The 20,271-nt window shown below is 35.7% G+C and overlaps 1 protein-coding gene and 1 pseudogene across 2 annotated transcripts; one reads left to right on the plus strand and one right to left on the minus strand.

Annotated features, from left to right (window-relative positions):
• Positions 1 to 597: 597 nt before the first annotated feature.
• LOC143577131 (uncharacterized) lies at positions 598 to 1,074 on the minus strand. Its single transcript, XM_077061055.1, has one exon. It carries the CDS (start codon positions 1,072 to 1,074, stop codon positions 598 to 600), a length of 477 nt encoding a protein of 158 aa, XP_076917170.1.
• A 7,084-nt stretch (positions 1,075 to 8,158) lies between these two features.
• On the plus strand, positions 8,159 to 17,192 carry LOC143577139 (protein SULFUR DEFICIENCY-INDUCED 2-like; annotated as a pseudogene). The gene is made up of 4 exons (XR_013143066.1): positions 8,159 to 8,263; positions 15,397 to 15,609; positions 16,323 to 16,478; positions 16,588 to 17,192. The product of XR_013143066.1 is annotated as a protein SULFUR DEFICIENCY-INDUCED 2-like (transcript).
• The last annotated feature ends 3,079 nt before the right edge of the window (positions 17,193 to 20,271 follow it).

Raw genomic sequence — 20,271 nt, forward strand, 5'->3', positions numbered from 1 at the left:
TTTAAAGTGGTAACCAATGATTATATTTGTTACCAACGGTCATATTTGTAACTAATGGTCATATTTGTAACTAACGGTTATAATTTTTTTTCCCAATATAAAGCAGGGGTATTTAAAGTGGTAACCAATGATTATATTTGTTACTAACGGTCATATTTGTAACCAACGGTCATATTTGTAACTAACGGTTATAATTTTTTTTCCCAATGGTCATATTTGTTACCAACGGTCATATTTTTTTTCCCAACGATCATTTTTGTTACTAACGGTCATATTTGTAACCAACGGTCATATTTTTTTTCCTAACGGTCATTTTTGTAACCAACAGTCATATTTGTTACCAATGGTCATATTTGTAACCAACGGTTATAATTTTTTTTTCCAACGGTCATATTTGTTACCAACGGTCATATTTTTTTCCCAACGGTCATTTTTGTTACCAACGGTTATATTTTTTTTCACGAACGGTCTAATTATTAAGTTATGTTTTATGTTATGTAATTATAAAACTAAAACATTATTTGGATAAAACTAAAAGATTACATGAATAAAACTAAAACATTACATGGATAAAACTAAAAGAAAAATTACCCCTAACTATGGTAACTGCATATTAGCACAGATATGTTGTACTAAATCATGTCGGAGGATATGGTGGACATCCTTATTACGCAAATGTTTGTACCTCTCCATACGTTGTGCAAAAGCTTCAGACGGTCCAGATATTGACAGCTGCACATCCACTTCTACCTCATCGGTCCAGTTAGTTACAAATTCCCCCTCATCATGCACAATCACGTTGTGCAATATAATGCATGCAAACATAATATAAGAAATTGTTTTTATGCTCCAAATCCTTGCATGGCCTTTTATAATATGCCATCGACTTTGGAGGACCCTAAACGCCCTCTCCACATCCTTTCTTGCTGACTCATGATGTTTTTTGAAAGCTTCCGCTTCATCAGTGTGTGGATACTTGAAGCTTTTCACAAGTGTCGACCATTCCGGATAGATTCCATCTGCAAGATAATATCCTTGATTATAGTCTACAAGTGGGCTCATTTCAAACTCCATCTCCTATGTTTGTATTCTCAGACAAATACCCTTCCCTCCGTTTTCCTCCACAGGTAAAAACAACTGTTGCTCCATTTGCTCCGGTCCACGTTAAGACAAACCTTTCATTTTGCTCCAGGTGGAGATGCTCTTAGATGCTACGAAGTTATGCTTCATGGAATTATAAAGAAACATATAATAAAATAATAACCAGAGATCCCTTTTATGTTCATTTATTCTTTCTACTGTTCTAATACTCAAACCAAATAAGCTCTTAATGCCAAGAACTTATAGTTAGCAACTTGCTGGGTTTTTTTTTCCTAATAAATATCTTGATTGATCATTCAAGAAAACAACCAAAAGTGGCTAATTCTCATTTTAGTTATTGTACTTTTTTTTGTCTAACTATGTATTTTAATATATATTTATGTACGATAAATCAAATATTATATGTATTTTAGAAAAACTTACAAAACAACTCTCGTTCATCATATTGTTAAGAGGAGAAAGTGGTGTTACAAATATTTTTGAAGCTTCTTAAATAAATAGCCCTGAGACCTTTGTTTATTATAAATATACAAAGTTCAATCTTATACATGATGATCAAGTTAATGTATAAATGGTTCTTTTTACAAAGCTTACAAAATCATCAGGAGACAACACGTCTTTATAGCAAGGGTATATGATCACGCAACTTGTATGAAAATTATGTAAGTACATACTTACGCAACTTATTTTCATAATTATGCACGTTATACGTAGGGGTGACAAATGGGTTGGGTTGGGTTGGGTTGGGTCGAACGAGTAATGGGTCGAAACAGATTTCGGTTGGAATGGGTTTTGGGTCAGAACAGATCAATTTAAAAAAGGGTTGTTTTTGTTTGGGTCGGAACGGGTTTCGTTTTTTTAACGAGGATAACAGCAAAGACGTTTTAATTTCTTTTAGATTTTTGTTTTTATTTATATTTTACGTTATTATTTTTTATTATTTCTTTGAGGGGATTTCTATTCGGATCGAAAAACCCCTAAAAAAATATTCAAAAATAACAATAAAAAGTTCATAATTTAAAATATAAATCAAAAACAAAAAGAAAGGAAAAAAAACTAAAATGTTTTATCTGTTATCCTCGTTCCACCAAAAAAAAGAAGAAATAAAAACTCGACAAATGAGCTGAAACTGGAAAATCAATGAAAACGAAACCAAAACAGAACCGAACTCATCCCGTGCGAAAACTCATATCAGCTCGCAACCTGTTTTGAGCCAAAATCTAAACCGAACTCGTTCTAATCTAAAACTCGTTTTGTGCCGAAACCTGTCCGACCTGAACCTGCCACATTTCCTTGTGACACTAACTCACATCGACCAATTGTCACACCCCGACTAATGAAGGCGGAAACGTCGAGGCGCGACATGATTGCTCATTGCACAACGACACTATAAAGTTACAATATTTAAACAACTCATTTAAATCCATATCATCATAAATAACACAATAATTGTTCATACAAAATGCCAAATAGATAGATAAACAAATAACTTGTTCTTTCATTTTCTAATATCCTAAATCCAAGATGATAAGTTTCTTCAAGTAATCCAATCAAGCTAACATCAAACCTGTAACATTGCATAAAATAGAGTTTGTTAACACAAAGGTTGGTGAGCAATTTTCATAGTTTTGGACAATAAGTATATAGTATGAAATCCACAACTAGTATATGAAAACAATAAATAGTAGCAACAATTTAGATAATAAAACCGTCAATAAGAATACATTGACGACAATAATGAAATCGTCAATAGGAATACATTGACGACACCTTTCTATATGGGGATACCATATATACTCGGAATTAACGTATGATCATACTTTGATGAGGCTACCCGCCTTAGCATTCAAGAGGCTACCCTCCTTAGCATTCAAGAATTTGCACATAATCATGTAAAGCATATAACACCAAATCGAGCATTTATTTAAGTAAACATATACAATAAGTGTTGTGGTTTAAGACTCAAGTATAAATCATTTGAATTTGAATAAGTATGCACCCCAAAATGGAAGATGGAAAACGGGGGATGAAAAAGTACTCACATTAATAAGTAACTTGAAAGATAGTGTCGTGAATAATCGGAGAGATCGGTTTAACGAGCAAGACCTATATTAAATGGGTCTTGTGTTAGTAGGTAGTCTTGGAAGGGTTTAAAATAAAATACATGACAAATAAAGTAAATAAATAAAGTTTAGGATTTAAAATGTAAATATTTGAGAAATTAAAGAAACGAGTTTTGTAAAATAAGTTTACTCGAAACCGGGTCTCGGTATTCTATTCATTTTTTTTCTTTTTTTTTACTCAACCTATGTTAAGTAATAATGTGGGTTAAAATGCAATATTGCAAAACCCTTGGTTATAAGAATACCAAAACGAGGTTTAAACGAGTGTTCGGGTTTGTCGGTTCGAGACTTGATAATTGACCAAGCTCAAAGTTAACTTCCCAAAATAATAAATGTTATGAGATAACTCCATAAAAATCAAAATAGACTTAACCAAGTATGTAGTTCTATTGTGAAGAACCTTAACGTTCGTTAAGCGAGTATACGACTTTATCGGTCCGAACTTGTTATAAGATCAAGTTGGTTACCGACATGCCAAGTATGTTTAGAAATTAACTAAAATTGATTTAAAATATAATCTTGAAGAAAAATATGAGTTTTGGTGGCTAAAAACACACTTGTGTGTCTTAAGCGAGGGAACTCGGTTTAGTTCGGTTTTTTTGGTTCGGTCCTTGACTCGGAATAAGACCGAGGATGGTTACCACATACCCAATTACCATGGAACTTGTAAAATAACTTATAAATAATAATACTCAAGTTTTTACATTCAAAAAGTTAACAATAAAACTTTTACACAAAAGTTCGGTTTTTGGTTCGGTTCTCAACTCGGGATGAAACCGAGGCTAGTCACCACATACCCAATACCATGGAACTTGACAAATATGAACAATTAACTAAAATATGCAGAAGTTAAGCAAGTATAACAAGTTATATGGTTAGATTTGTTAAATATATAAACAAGGACTACAAAGTCCTCCATGTAACCTTGCCTTACTAGCCCGACATTTCAACCGGCCGAGACCGGAGAAATGAAAGACCGAAGGTAAACAAGGAGTGTATATTATATATATGTTGTAACATCAAGATTAAGTATTGAGAAGTTAGTTAAAATGAAAGATTAGCTTATGAAGAACAACCTTATAATTCAAGAATTTGAGAGAGAAATGAGGAAATGAGCAAGCACAAATGAAGAAGATGGGTGTGTATATATAGGGTAAGTTGAATGGGTCTTTCATAAAGGGTGTTGCATGAAAATGGGTTGGTTATAGAACCAAGAAAGCACAAACTACAAATGGGTCCTTTAAGTCTCCATTTTGGTAGTTTTAGTCCTTGGAGTTCGTTTTGAGCGTTTTCGGGGCATTTTAAGAACCGAAAAGGGTGTTTTTTTAGATCCAACAACTATAAAACAAATATGTAACATAAAATTCATCATTTTGATAATATCGAAAGGTTCGGGATACAAAACGGGTCGAGTTTACATTAAGAATACAAGTATAAAATAACCTGAAATTGACAAATGTCACACAATTTCTTTAAATTTGTCGACCTATTTTCATCCGAAAATAAAAGGGTGTAATTTTAAATGACGCAGTTTGACCCTTTTAGTTAAAAATTTAAAATAGTTAACCTAAAAAAGTAAACATTCACGCTTGGAAGGCGGAAATGGATAGACTATCGACCCTCGTGGCTTTATCCAAAAGAAACATTGAGGTGGGTTCGGTGACTTGTAGATTATGTGGAGAATACGAAGAAACGAGTGATCATCTCCTCTCTTCTTGTTATTTTGCCACATTATTTTGGCAATTTGTTAGCAATTAGTGTCACATTCCTCCCATTTATGCTTTTTCGATGCGCGACTTGCTACGCTATTATGAAATTAGCAATTTGGGGACTCAGAAAAACAAGGTTTTATACGGGATCATTCTTACAGCGTGTTGGTGCATTTGGAAGACTAGAAACGAAGTCATCTTTTCAAAAATTTGTTGTGGAAAGATTGGTGTAATTTATGTTGTAATGTTGTAATCTTGTTTTCTTTTGTTCAGTTTCTAGCTTCTTGCTAGCTGTTTTAATGAAATTTGCCGTTCGAAAAAAAGAAGTTAACCTAAACCAACCCATATGATTTTCAAATTAATCCATGTTGACCTATTTGACATGTTTTGTGTCAAGATTGTCACCGCCTAGTTATACACATTAAATACACTCGGTTTTAAGAAAAGTCAATACTTAATGTACAAACAATATGGTACTTCATTTTGTGTTGCATAATTGTAGGGTTCAATTATTAACGTTTATTAATTCTTTTTTTTGGTTTAGAACGACCAACTAAGTAACGCCGGGTACTCCGTATGCGGCTCCCAATGGATAAAGGTAGCCCGAGTCGGCCACGAGTCCGGACAGACGGAGCCCCTAGCGGTCCACCTATTGAGGGATTACCCGAATAAAACCCGACCCCCACACCCGCCAAACGTTTATTAATTCTTTAATTCTTTTAATCTTACTGATCAATAACCTTGAAAAAAAGATTATTAACGTTTAAGAAATACGCAAACTTGAAAAAAGGTGCATAATTGTAGGGTTCAATTAAATAGCATGCTTTGATAATATAATTTATTAATTCTTTAATTCTTTTAATCTTACTGATCAATAACCTTGTTACGTTTTCTATGATTAGGATATATTAATCCTTCATCTGTAGATAAATAATATACATACAATAACGGATACAAATAATAATACGATTCCCAAACATGAAATCACTTCAATATTATTCGTAAAGAAGATTTAGCTCAACTGGTATCGGAGGAGAAATAGAGATATGGGCTGGAGAATGTAAAGTCCCAAGTTCAAATCCTATCTCAACCGGGTTTTAAGGTATTGTGTGTTTAGGCAAGGGGTTTCCATAAAACAGGAGACGATGGACCACCCAGTGCTGTCTGTGATCACAGACATATGGGGGGTCGATTTTTGCTATTATGTTATACCTTGGGTAACCGAACTTTTGCTTTTTTTTGAACGACGATTTTCTTTTTTGTTAGGCCACCGCACTCCCGGAATTTGGAGAGCATGCTGACTCAATCTGGCCAAACTATGCTGTCTTAATCGGGCCCACACTGGCTTTTAGAGTTTGGCTTGGACGTTCGTCTGGGAGACCATACCGACGGCTGCCACTTGATAATTGTTGTGCCACCACAATAGCATAACTATTTGGCGTAACACACGATGGTACGGAAATCCGAGTGGGCTTAGGGTTAGAATTGACAACCTTTGCACAATGCTTAGCTCAAATCCTTCATTACCAATATCCACTCAAAATGAAACAAGCGAGAATCAAACTTTGGTCTCCACTAGATAACCCAAGCCTCCTACCCTTATGCCACAAATTAGGGCTGTAAACGAATCGAACGAACTTGAACAAGGTCTTGTTCATGTTCGTACTACTTACCAAACGAGATTTTATGTTTGTGTCCGTTTATTAAGGAAATGAATGTGTTCACAGATGGTTCATGAACACAAGTAAAATCGGCAGAGTCTAGAGATAGAGACGGATGTATTCATCAATGTGAATAATGAAAGACTGTAAACGAATTGAATGAACACGAACAAGGGCATGTTCGTGTTCATTCATTTAACTTTACATGAACACTCAATCCAACAAATATTTAATGTTCATGTTCGTTTATTAAAAAATGAACATTTGTGTTCGTTTGTTTAAATTATAAACGAACATAACTAAACAATAAACAAACAAATTCATTTAACTTTAAATGAACACTAAATCCAAAAAATATTTAATGTTCATATTCGTTTATTAAGATATGAACAATTGTGTTCGTTTGTTTAAATTATAAACGAACATAACTAAACAATAAACGAACACAAATGAACATATGTTAATAAAAACAAACAAACAAACATAAATAAAAACTCTTAAATGAACACATAATTGACAAATATAAAACCTTTAATTAGATTACTAATCCAGATAATATTTAGTTATTTTCTATTAATACGTAAACAAGCATAAATAAACAAACATAGACGAACATAAATGAATGAACGGAACATGTGTTTATGTTTGTTCGCTTAATTAAACAAACACAAATTTTGTTCATATGGTTCGTTTATTAAATAAATGAACATCCCGCTGAACGATTTATGAACATTTTACCGAACGTTCGGTTTATTTACAGGGCTAGCCACAATCCAATCAACTAACAAAACAATAAGTAAAAAAAAATAGTAAAAATAAAGGTTTATTGGATTTTAATAATCCTTATTGACTGATATTGGCCGATAATAATCCCTATTTATTTTATCACCGCTGGCGGTCCAAAATTAAAAAATTTGGCCCCCAATGGGCCCCCGTTAAAAATGACCTAACGACGTTACTTTTTAACGAATTTCAAACTAAGGTTTTAGGGTTTTTGATCGGAAGGAGGATACGAGTCGATTGATATAAAGCTTCGTTCGAAACGGTTCTCCAAAATGACGAAACAATGCTTCAATTCGGTTGTTTGAACTTACAATTAACAAAAATCAAGTTGTTTGGATCACCGTTTCGAGCTAAGTTTTACATCAATCGACTCGCTTCCTATTTCCGAGCAAAAGCCCTAAAACAATAGTTTGAAATTCGGAAAAAAGTATAACTCCGTTAGGTCATTTTTAACGGGGGACCATTGAGGGCCAACTTTTTTAAATTTGAGACCGTCAGCGTTGATAAAATGTATATGGATTATTATCGGCGAATACCTGTCAACCATGATTATTAAAATCCAATAAACCAAAAATAAATAGAAATTAGTTTTGTTGTTGACAGTGATGCGCGCGGCGAATAAATAAGTCTGCTCCCCATAGCCAATTCAACCAACCAAATTCAACGAACCTACCCTCATTCTCGTCCACATTCATTGTCCCCACTTTATTATCATCTCCACCATTGAAAACCAACCTACAGCTCAAATTCTCTCTCAACCGTTTTTTGCACACAAATGAAAATGAAGAACGCAAAAAGAGAAGAATTAACCGTTGATGTTGCGTATCACGTGCTTCACAAGCTTCCGTCCGGTGATAGTCCGTATGTTAGAGCTAAGCATCTTCAGGTTCCTATTTCATCTTGATCTACTTTCGTATTTTTAATATAAATTATGGATAGAGTATGAACAATCTGTTGTTTATCGGTGTAATTTGAATGAGTTTTGAATATATGATATGATTACACCTGTGTTAAGTGTTAATCGTGAAAACCGATACAATCGAGTTAGGATGATTCGTTTGTTTGTCTGATCTAATTGTAAATTTTAGTTAATGATGATGAATTGATGATAATCTGCTTATTGATTATAGTTTTCGTTTAAACTCATATAATCAGTTACTCGATTATTAATTTTCAAACTTGTTATTAATTTATTATTGACACTACTGTAGTTACATAATTGCTTATTCTATTTTTGGATCATTCAGTACGTGTTAATTAATTGAGAATTTAGAGGTGCAAACAAGTCGACTCGTGCTCGCTCGTTTTAAGTTGCAAGAGGCTCGTGACTTGTTTTTCAAGCTCAAGCTCAAGCTCAAGCTCAGTTCGTCAGTTAGTCAATTGTATAGGGTGAGTTTAATACATAGAAGTCTAAAAGATTTAAAACTAAAAAATATACTAGGCTTGTTAAGTTTGACAAGCCTAAACGATCTTCCATACAAGGTTCGAGCTTTATTTGATGCTCGGGCTCGGCTCATTTCGAGCTTTTTATTTTTTTCAATCTATGAATGATTATTATATACACTATTATAGAGGAACATTCAATGTTTTCTTTTGATCCAACTATTTTAGTTTATTAATTTTAATTTTAGTTAACGATGATAAACTTTAATTATTGCACAAACGAATAAGAACTCAGTTGATTACTGTTTTTTTAGGTCAAATAAAATAATCAATTGCTTAATTATATGATATGGTTATGGGTGGTTGTGAGTAGAGTAGAGTAGAGTAGAGAGAAAATTTATATGGGAAAGTTAAATTTGAGGTTTCATTGTAAATACTATATAATTTTTTAATATTTTCATAAAGTGGTTGTGAATGAAAGATAGAGAAAATATGATGATAAAGGTATAAAAAATATTATTTAATTTAGACAGAAGAGAGAAAATACGGTGTTTTTTAATATAATTATATGATATCTATGGATATAGTGTAGAGAACAGACTGGGAATACTTTTAACATCTTATACATTTGGGTTGACTTGTAGACCGCTTATAATTACCTAATACATCACCAAACATTATAGCAGTATCCATAGGAGCTATATCATCCTTGATTTCCATAGTTTACTATTCTTGGCGGTCTAATGGTTTAAAAAACTACATGTAAGGCCATGTGTGGTGGACAAAATGGGGGTGATTTTCAACACGTGACGTCACGTCAGCAGATGGACGATTTTTATTTTAGGGGTGTAATGATGTTGTAGCCTCATCAAATCATATATATATATATATATATATATATATATATATATATATATATTGCACACAAATACTAAATATAATAATATTAAACCAAAAAAATACCCGGCGACGAATACATGTCACCCCCTCTTATCGTCGGGGGGGGGGGGGGGGGGGGGGGGGGGGGTTCTCAACCTTTGTCGCCCATAATTGTCGTCCATTACACTTGGACTAAGCTATATTTTAGTGATGTAGACTTCACAGCTTAATTATTTGATGTCGTAGACAAATTTCATATCGTCTTCTCTTAATAGAAGATAAATTAATTCTTTTTTAGTTTTTCTTAATCATTTTTTATGTATATTTCTATACAAATAAAAGCTACTATATCAAACATGCTATACAATAATTACAAATACAAATAAGCTACAACACCTATTGCTATAAGCCACAATTTGTCAAACATAGTACCCTATATGTTTGTTATTTTGTACTATGCAATAAATAGTAGTTAATATAATTTATGACGTAATTGTGATGTTTAGTGACACTAGGTAATAATGTAATATTTGTGGGTCACATCTAGATAGGTGCCAAGTACCATATCCCACATGGGAGGTTGATTTTGTACATTTTTTTTTTGAAAATTGACTTTCATTAAAAACAAACACAACCAACGATTATCACCAAGACGGAGAAAGACGCCGAAAGCCAAAAACCAAAAACAACAATCACGTTACATCAAATAAACACCATCTTTTCCAATCCACTACCCCTATCTTAGATCTATTTTTGTACCAAAGAAAACCCAAAGATTTTATATCCGCAACCATTTCTACCACCTTAGTGTTCTTGCCCGAAAAAATCTTTTCATTCCTAGCCCGCCAAATCCTCCAGCAAGTAATGATGACAATGCCATGAATAATCAATCTCTTGTTCCCCCGTCGCACCACTAACCTTATGCACTTCCACCAAATCATTAACATGGAAAACAAAAGATCTAGGGATGTTGCACCATGAACCAATCGCATTTCAAAACGGCCATAGAAATGAAACACCCGGTTAACAAGTGCTCGAGCGATTCCTCATTACTCTCACATAAAGCGCAAACTATGATCATCACAATGCAAATGACGTCTAGCTAAAGCCTCCTTGGTTGGAAGACAATCCAGAACGGCCCTCCACATAAAAATATTACATTTTTTCGGGACCCAATCGCTCCATTGAAAACCGAAACTCCCAGCATCCACAACGGACCGCACCATCCATCTTTTAATCGACGAAACCTCGAACTCTTTGCAGCTACCAACCGCCCAAGACCATGAATCTTCACGGTCAACCATCACCACCCCTTGAAGGAGATCTTCCAACTCTTGCTTCTCGATCACCTCCTATTAGGAGCAAGGAACTCTAAGCCAATCCCACACAATGCGACGAGAGGATCCAGTGACCACAACCGATCTGCTAACAAGACATTTTTATGTTTTTCTACCGCATATAAGGACGGATACTTGTCCATAATCGGCGCCGAACCCAACCACAAATCCATCCAAAACCGAACTTGGCGACCATTCCCAACTGTGGCCCGGATCATTCTATTAAAACCCACACCATCAACCTTAAATTTGTTCCAAAACGTAACACAATTCTTCCAAACCCCGGGAACCCCATTATTAACCGGAGCAAGCCCCCAACCGCGCGAGGACCCGTGAATAGACAACACTACTCTTCTCCACATTGCGTGATGATCGTTTAGAAATCTCCCAAGCCATTTAGTAATCAGCGCTTGATTATTAACCTCTAAACGAGCGATACCTAAACCCCCTTCTTTTATAGGTTTGGTGACTACCTCCCAAGCCACCCATGACATCTTCCTCACTTCATCCGAACCGCCCCATAAGAACCTTCTCATCAAAGCTTCTAAATCATTGGTAACCTTCTTGGGTGCCTTAAAAAGCGAAAAATAATAAGTGGGAAGACTATCCAGCACCGATTTAATAAGGGTTAACCGACCGGCAATAGATAACGAATTAACTTTCCATTTAGAAAGCCTCTTCTTGAACTTGGACACAACCGGTTCCCAATTAACCACCCTATTCATGTTAGCGCCAACCATAATCCCTAGATAAGAAAACGGGATTCTACCCGGCTTACAACCCATGAAACCAGCTTGGATATCGATCTCACCATCTTCTACACCTACTCCAAATAACACTGATTTATGAAGATTAATCTTTAGCCCCGAACACAAGTAAAATATGCGAAGAATACGCTTCAAGTTATCAAAATTAAAAGAAGACCATTCTCCCATAATCATAGCATCATCCGCATAAAAAAGATGGGATAAAGTAGGACCTTCATTAGGAAGAGTAATACCATGAAACGCACCTATATCACAGGCTTGTTTCAACATACCTGAAAAAGCCTCCATCAGAATAATAAAAAGAAAAGGCGATAGCGGGTCACCTTGACGAATGCCTTTATGACACCCAAATTCGAATGTAGGAGATCCATTAACAAGAACAGATGATCTAGTCGCCAACAAAATACCACTAATCCAATCACACCAGACCGAAGGAAAACCCATCTGAGAAAGAACCGACAACAATAAATCCCAATTCACATTATCATAGGCTTTATCGAAGTCAATCTTGAACATAAAATTCTTCTCTCTCTTTTCTTAGCCCAAGCAATAACCTCATTAGCCACCAAAGGGCCATCAAGAATATATCTCCCGGATAAGAAAGCCGACTGATGCTCTGAGACAATCTTATTCATAACCGTTTTGAGTCGATTCACTAACACCTTCGACACAGTCTTTAAAATACAACCAATGAGACTTATCGGTCTAAAATCCCCCAAAGATGACGGATTGTTTACCTTAGGAATTAAGGTGATAAAAGACGATCCAACCCCCGAGCAAAAACTTTTAACACTATGAAAATGATCAAGAATATCCGCAAAATCATTCTCGAACAACTCCCAAAAAAACCGAATGAACCTAAAATTAAAACCGTCCGGCCCAGGAGCTTTGTCACTACCGCATTCAAAAACCGCCTTCTTTATCTCATGCACGGAAAAATCACTGATCAAAAAATCCGCCTCCACCGAAGACAAGACCGAAAACCCATATCGAATCAACCGAGGCTGATGTGTAATAGATTCTTTAAACTTACCAGCAAAGAAACACAAAACTTCCTTTTTAATGAGAACCGGGTTTGTTTCCCACACCCCATTCACTTCCAAACCCGGAAAATAATTTGAAGCTTTACGTTTATTAATAAAACCGTGAAAAAATCGAGAATTTTCGTCTCCATGAATCGCCCAATTACACCGAGCCTTTTGCTTCAAATCCCGGTAATAATGATTATCCAACTCGCCTAGCCGTCTTTTAATTTCGCTTAAAGACCATGTCTCTTCTTCCAACAAATCCCGAACCTCCATGGTTTGGTCCAAATCACGCAACTCTTGCTCCAATAAAACCATTTCCTCCTTTTCTTTGGCTTTACAATCGATCGCCCATCTAGAGATAGCAACACGCAAAGCTTTAAATTTGTACAACAATCTCGCGTCCGGAGAACCATGAAACGAGCCATCAACAAGCGTCTTCTTAACCAACGTCCCAAAATCCTCTCTACCAAGCCATGAATTGAAAAACCTAAACGGTTTGGGACCATAGTTCTTGGAAGAACCAATTTTCAAAACCAACGGACTATGACCGGCTTATTCCTTTCGAGAGCAATATACTCCGCACACGGCCATTCCATAAAGAAATCCCAATTAACGAAGATTCTGTCAATACGGCTTAATTTATTTCCTGCAACAAAAGTAAAACGCCTCCCTTTCAAGGAGTACTCGTGAAGATTCGAATCATCAATGAAATCGTTAAACTCATTGGCCTCACCCACATTAAACAAAGAATTCCGCCTATCCTCGGCACACCGAACCGAGTTAAAATCTCCTGCCACAATCCACCTCCCATTACCCTCCCCGATCAAATCACGAATTTCCCTCCAAAGAGCTCGTTTAGTAACTAGATTTTGAGGAGAATAAACATTGAGAATATGAAACAAGCTACTCTTTCCTTTCACAGTGCCCGAAACTAGAAGCCAATTATTATTCTTGACCACCCTTTCCATACGAAAGACTTGGGAATCCCAGATCGATAATAACCCACCCGACCTTCCAGACGAAGGAACCCAATCAAATGAATACTCACCATAACCCCAAAACCGTCCCACATCCACAGATTCCAAGGAAACAAATTGCGACTCTTGTAAAACAATAAAACTAACCTCATGATGGACTCGAAGACCTCGAATCCAATCGGCTTTGCTAGAACTCCCTAACCCACGAATGTTCAGAGAAAAAACATTCATTGAACACCTTCTTGATAGCCTTCGGAAACAAGAACCTCTTTAACATTAGAAACAAAATCTTGCAAATTCTTAACATCTAACGCCTTACTCAACTCAATGGTCTTCTCCAACTCCACCTCGATCGGACCTTGGTGTTGCACCGGATCAATACCTCTACCAATCAATTTTTTGTACATAACATTAACATAAAAAAATCAATTTTTTTCCCATTTCTCGTGAGATGCACGGATATAGTTATATTCAACTAGATGTGAGGTATACCTTTGTTATGGTTGTTTCTCTGTTTAGTTAGGTGGGCGGTTGCGCTAGTGTACATATGTTATAGTTGTTTCTTTGTTTAGCTAGGCAGTGGGTGCGATTTATTAATTGTTACAAAAGTTCCTTCCATTTATGGTGCTACGTTTAGCTGGACAATTTGGTGTACGTTTAACACCAACGCTTATCGTCTATTTCCTACCTTGCAACAATCGCACCGGTTACACGATTCAAATACACATAAAACATAGTACGTTATAATAGTTTTACCACCACACCACCTTTTCTATTATTTAATTTAGTAAGAAATCTATAAATACAAAAATTTATTTCTATTTAAAAAAAACAAAAACAAAAACAAAAAATTGAACCAAGAAAAAAAAGGCTATCAGTAGGATTGAACTTGCGATATGCGATTCACCACAATACTACATTACCACCACAACTTCCATGATTTTATATCTTTGCTACTTTCAAATATTAAATACTAAAACATATTTCAAAATATTGAAAAAAAGAAAAGAAAGAAACTTAATGACTTCTACGTTGTTGATTGGACCTCACCAAAATAAATGTAGCACTCAATTTTCCTTCAATAAATAGTATAATAGGTGGGGATCCAACTTTGATAACCATAAAACCTTTTTTTTAAATGTTAAAAAAACTTTATTTTAATATTGAAAAAAAAAATATTAGATATGGTCATGTACTCATGGTATAACATGCTATGGTCCATCTTAGGATGAAATCGTTACTGCACCGATACCAAAAATCCCAATCCTGAAAATCGTAAATTCTTGGTATCCGTATCGAAATATTCGGTTCGGTATCGGTACTGGTACCGGTATTTAAAGTAAAATTCTGAACATACTGGTAACATCCCGTACCGTATCGATATCGAAACTCAAAACTTTGGTACCGATTTCGATACCGGTGATTTTGCTCATCCTTAGTCCCTACCACCCTTCAGACTGTGATTTATTAATTTGGCGGCCAACCCAAATGGTCCACGTGCCTGTTTTTCCCTTCATTTGGCCATGCAACAATGTAACATATTATTGGTCTCACCTCTAACAACACTTGATAATGAATCGTTTATAGTAAATTATGACTTAAGTGCTTATAATATAAATTTGACAAGGGTTTGTTTCACTTATGTCAGCTTGTAGAAAAGGATCCGGATGGGGCTATAGTCATGTTTTGGAAAGCTATAAATGCCGGAGATAGAGTTGATAGTGCCCTAAAAGATTTGGCAGTGGTTATGAAACAACAAGATCGAGCCGAAGAAGCCATCGAACTTATTAAATCGTTTAGAGACCGTTGTTCTAAACAAGCTCAGGAATCATTAGACAATGTCCTAATCGACTTATACAAGGTGACTAAAGACTAGCAGTTTCTGACATGACATGAAACACGACACAAAATCAGTTTTTAATTTCAATCCAATTAATAAAGGGTCGTGAGCAGTTGACTTGTTATTTAAACACACCGTGTTTAGGTTAACTTGTTTAATTAAATAGGTCGTGTGCTGGTTGACCTGGTTAACCCGTTAAGTTAGATAGTTAGCATGTTTAATTAAACATGTCGATCTGCTAACCAGTTTAAACTTTAAACCATTACATTTACAACTTGATATAACCCATTTACAACCCGCAAACATGTATGACTCGTTTAGATAAATGGGTTAAATGGTCATGTTCGAGTTATATAATTTTTAAGTATGTTTGGTTAGGGTTGATGTTTCGGCACGAATAAATATACGTATCATGTTCGGGCTCAACCTGACACGATTGACATCCTACTCATAAGTTGTCATACACTATGTCATATAGTTATTTTAATATTCAGTTGTCATACACAATTAAACCATGTTTTATGCTTGTATTTATACACTCTTTGGCATTTTACAAATTCATGTTATTTGAAAATTTTGGACAAAAAGTGTGTTGGGTCTACCTGAACCTGTTTTGACCCATCTAGAACCCATTGTCACTGTTGAGAAACAATTGTTTGACCTCAAACTGAGTCAAGTTATGTAGATTTTTTTTGTTCATCAGTTAGTAAAATGAGCCTTTTTTGGGTTTGTAGAAATGTGGGAAAATAGAGGAGCAAATCGCGCTTTTGAAGCAGAAGCTTCGAATGATATATCAAGGAGAAACTTTCAATGGAAAACCAACCAAAACCGCACGCTCACATGGAAGAAAATTCCAGGTCACAATCAAGCAAGAAACTTCAAGGATACTGGTAATAACAAACAAGATACTGCATTCAAATTAATCATTTGTAATAATCAATGTGTCATAAACCGGGAGTGAAACTTCCTAATATACCCTTTGAAACGAATGCAATGCAGGGTAACTTAGGATGGGCATATTTGCAGCTAAATAATTTCCCATCAGCAGAAGTTGTATACCGAAAAAGCTCAAGAGATAGACCCGGATGCTAATAAAGCTTGCAACTTGTGCCTTTGTTTAGTCAAACAAGGTAAATATGAAGAGGCCAACACGATTCTTGAAGACGTGTTGCAAGGAAGATATTTGGGGTCTAACGACCCTAAGTTAATGAACCGAACAAAGGAACTGGTTAAGGAGTTAGAGCCATGGCGGTTAGCTCAGCTGCAAGCCAGTCCTAGCCATGGGCTAGTGACTTTGGAGGATGCTTTCATTGAGGGGCTTGACCAGTTGATGAACCAATGGACTCCATTGCGGTCAAGAAGACTACCCGTGTTTGAAGAGATATCAACATATAGAGATCAACTAGCTTGTTGATTGATGTTGAAGGTATGTTTGTGAGCCTAAAACTCAATAGTTGTTGAGACGAATGGTGTGTATTTACCAATAATCGACCTTCGTGAGTGTAAGAAGTGTGTGTATATTGATTGCAAACCGCGTTAGAGAATTGGTCATTTATAGCGTGTAATTATAAAATGTATTCAAACGTTTGAAAGACCTGTGGGAGATCAAAAGTTTATAAAATGAATAAATAAGTAGCTAATATGGAGGACTCTTATACTATATAATACACTTGTACATATTGCTGACATATACGATAGTTTTGAGAGTGATAGGAGGTGACGTTACAATTTAAATCAAAAAGTATAAATGATTGTGTGTTTCTTTGTATTCTGCTTAAAACTAGTTATGTAAAGAACATGTGCCCCAAGGAGGTATTCGGTGAACTTCAAACCTCGATTGCAGATTGAGAGAATACTCGCGACTTGGGTCTATTATGAAGACATTCAATATATAACCAATTTTAAGTAGGAAATGCAAAAACCACATTAATACTTGTACCTATTGCTTCAAATGTGATGCTTAACCGCCTCTTTTTATCTTTTTCACTACATTAGATTATCTTTCAAGCATAATGTTTATAAGGTTTTTAGAGTTCTCTACTTAAAATTGAAATTTTATCTGATCACACTCTGTTTTATTATTATTGCAATAATAATCTAGTTTTTTGGTCTCTGTTTTATGATTTTGTCCCCCTAAGCAGCCGCTACAAGAAATAGGGTTTATACACGTGTATACCATGATTTTTTTATTTGGCAGTGTCTTAATCATGTAAACAATAAAAGCAACGAGTCTTAAACAAAAAAGATCGTTTGTGTTCCACATACCTAATTACGAAGGTTGTCAGTTTTATCAACAAGCAGTTCAATCTTTTCTCCACGATCAAGGACCTATACACACCATACTCTATTTTTTTAACTTAGTTTCATGATCACCATAAATACGACGAGCATGATCAAAGTGAACATCTTTGAACTGAAAAGTTCTTGACTCTTGAGGTATGTTACTTCGAAGATCTATTCTCAGTGTTATCCATCATAATTCATAACCCCTTTGACTTCAATATTTCGTAAACCCGAGCTTTTCCCTTTACGATCTTGTCAATCTCTTCAGGATGAGAAACACAATATTGCATTTGCTTCTTTATTTTTGGTCTATAGTCCACCCGAAAGTCAATGGGACTATAAAACATTATAACCCACTACACTCCTAGCGTGCGCACACACATCTTTATATTAGTGATAGTTATGTACCCAAATAATTTACTCAAGCTCTTCGCATCAGTAGTTGAAACTTTGCCTCTTGAATATTTCTTATTAAAATCATCCTTTATGCGTTCCACAAAGCCAATGGGAATATTCTTGTCAAGAGACTCAACCGCAACAATACAGAATGCTACAACCGGCAAAAACGATGTAAATATACCCATTGCTCCCTTCTAATTGGGGTTTTCACAAAATAAATAAATAATTACATAATAAAGAAAAACAAAACAAAACAACACAAAACATTTCCATTTAAGCTAAGTTTTTAAACCTACTTTACAACCCTTTGAACCCCCCCCCCCCCCCCCCCCTTTTCTTTTATTGTAGTCCACAAATTTTATTACCATTACCATGATTTGTTTTTAACATATTCTTAAAGCCAAAGTAACATTTAGGGTATCTTTTGCAAGGACCTTTTAAAAGTTTTTAGGGGTTACAAGCTACAAGTTTTTTTAAAAAAAAACTCCTATTATCTAAAAGACAAAATAGCAAAACTAGTCCTTCATGTTTGTACGGTTTTTTCACTGGTTGTCCTTTCGCAAACTTAATGACAAAAAACATCCTTTACACTTTAAAACTCTATCACGTTATGTCCTTTAGTCATAACCCAGTTAACTTTTCTCGTTAAATTCAGTCATGTGCAAGACACATGAGGGTAATTTAGTCTTTTTTACTTAAAATAAAAAATTAATATATTAAAAAATAATCCTCTCTCTTTCTCCCCCCCCTCTTTCTCTTGACACTCTCTCTCTCTCTCTCTTTACATCTTTCATTCATCTGCAATACCATCATCATCTTGTCCAATTCAAGGCCACCACCACCATTAACACCATCATTCAAATCCACCACAGCAAGCCCCCCGTCGTCCAAAAAACCTCGCCCCAAAACTCCTCTCTCTATCTTCAAACCCACCTGGCCACCTTTCAACAGCCCACCACCCGCAACCGCCACATTCAGCCCCCGCCACATCTCTGTGTATACTCTCTCTCCCTCTCTCCCTATCAACCCCAAGCATCACCGACTCCCACCACATCTCGTCGTCACTACACCGCCACGGCCGCCATCGCCAACCCTTTACATCCACTGCAGCCACCGACTCCCACCTCCACCGCCACCACCACCACCACCACCAAAGCACTATCATCGGGCCGTAATCATGGTTGCCGGAAACGTAACCCCCAACGAACTCTAGGGAAACGAACTTGTCTTCGGATTATGCGCATTAAGCCTTCAATTCGAGTTTAGATTGACATTGATTTGAGTTTAGATTTGAACAATTCGACTTTGACATTGATTCGAGTTTAGATGGAATCGCACGCTAGCGGCGGTTAGTGGCGGTCCAGAGGTGGGTGGCGGTGGTGGTTTAAAGAGCGGCAGTGGTCGGCTGGTACCGGTGGTTGTTAGGCTGGTGGTGGTAGTGGTGGTTATGGAGAGAAAGAAGATAAGAGGTTTTTTTTTGAGAAAGAAGAAGGTTTATGATTAGTTTTAATGATTAAATAACTTGTAAAATTACCAAACTACCCTTATGTGTCTTGCACATGACCATATTTAATGAGAAAAATTAACGGGGTTAGTGCCAAAGGACGTAACGTGATATGGTTTTTAAGCATAAAGGATGCTTTCTGTCATTAAGTTTGCGAAAGGATAACCATTGGAAAAACGTACAAACATAACGGACTAGTTTTGCTGTTTTGTCTATCTAAAAAGTATTGTTTTGTTAGAAGAGCTTAAAGCTTTTAAGTTTTGAGATAAAGCTCGAAATTGAAACGCTCCTGATAATAGCGTTTAAAACATCTACAAGCTTTTAGGGTTTATAATTGCCTAAATAACCTTTCAATATATATTTTATTAATCCCCACGTTCCTTCACCGTCTAATCATTTATCAATTATCAATCCAAATTAATAGGCTTCCAATTCTATAAGGTTTCTGCAAGCAAGGAGGTTTCGTGATTTCGTGATCGAACAACAGTGAAAGTAAA

The sequence above is a fragment of the Bidens hawaiensis genome, unplaced genomic scaffold (assembly GCF_021521415.1).
Source record: "Bidens hawaiensis isolate Kalapana, Puna unplaced genomic scaffold, B.hawaiensis_p1.1 tig00028471_1, whole genome shotgun sequence".
Lineage (NCBI taxonomy): Eukaryota > Viridiplantae > Streptophyta > Magnoliopsida > Asterales > Asteraceae > Bidens > Bidens hawaiensis.

What these genes read in the sequence shown, in the direction of transcription:
- LOC143577131 (XM_077061055.1), bottom strand. Translation starts at nt 1,074, where the DNA reads ATGGAGTTTGAAATGAGCCCACTTGTAGACTATAATCAAGGATATTAT.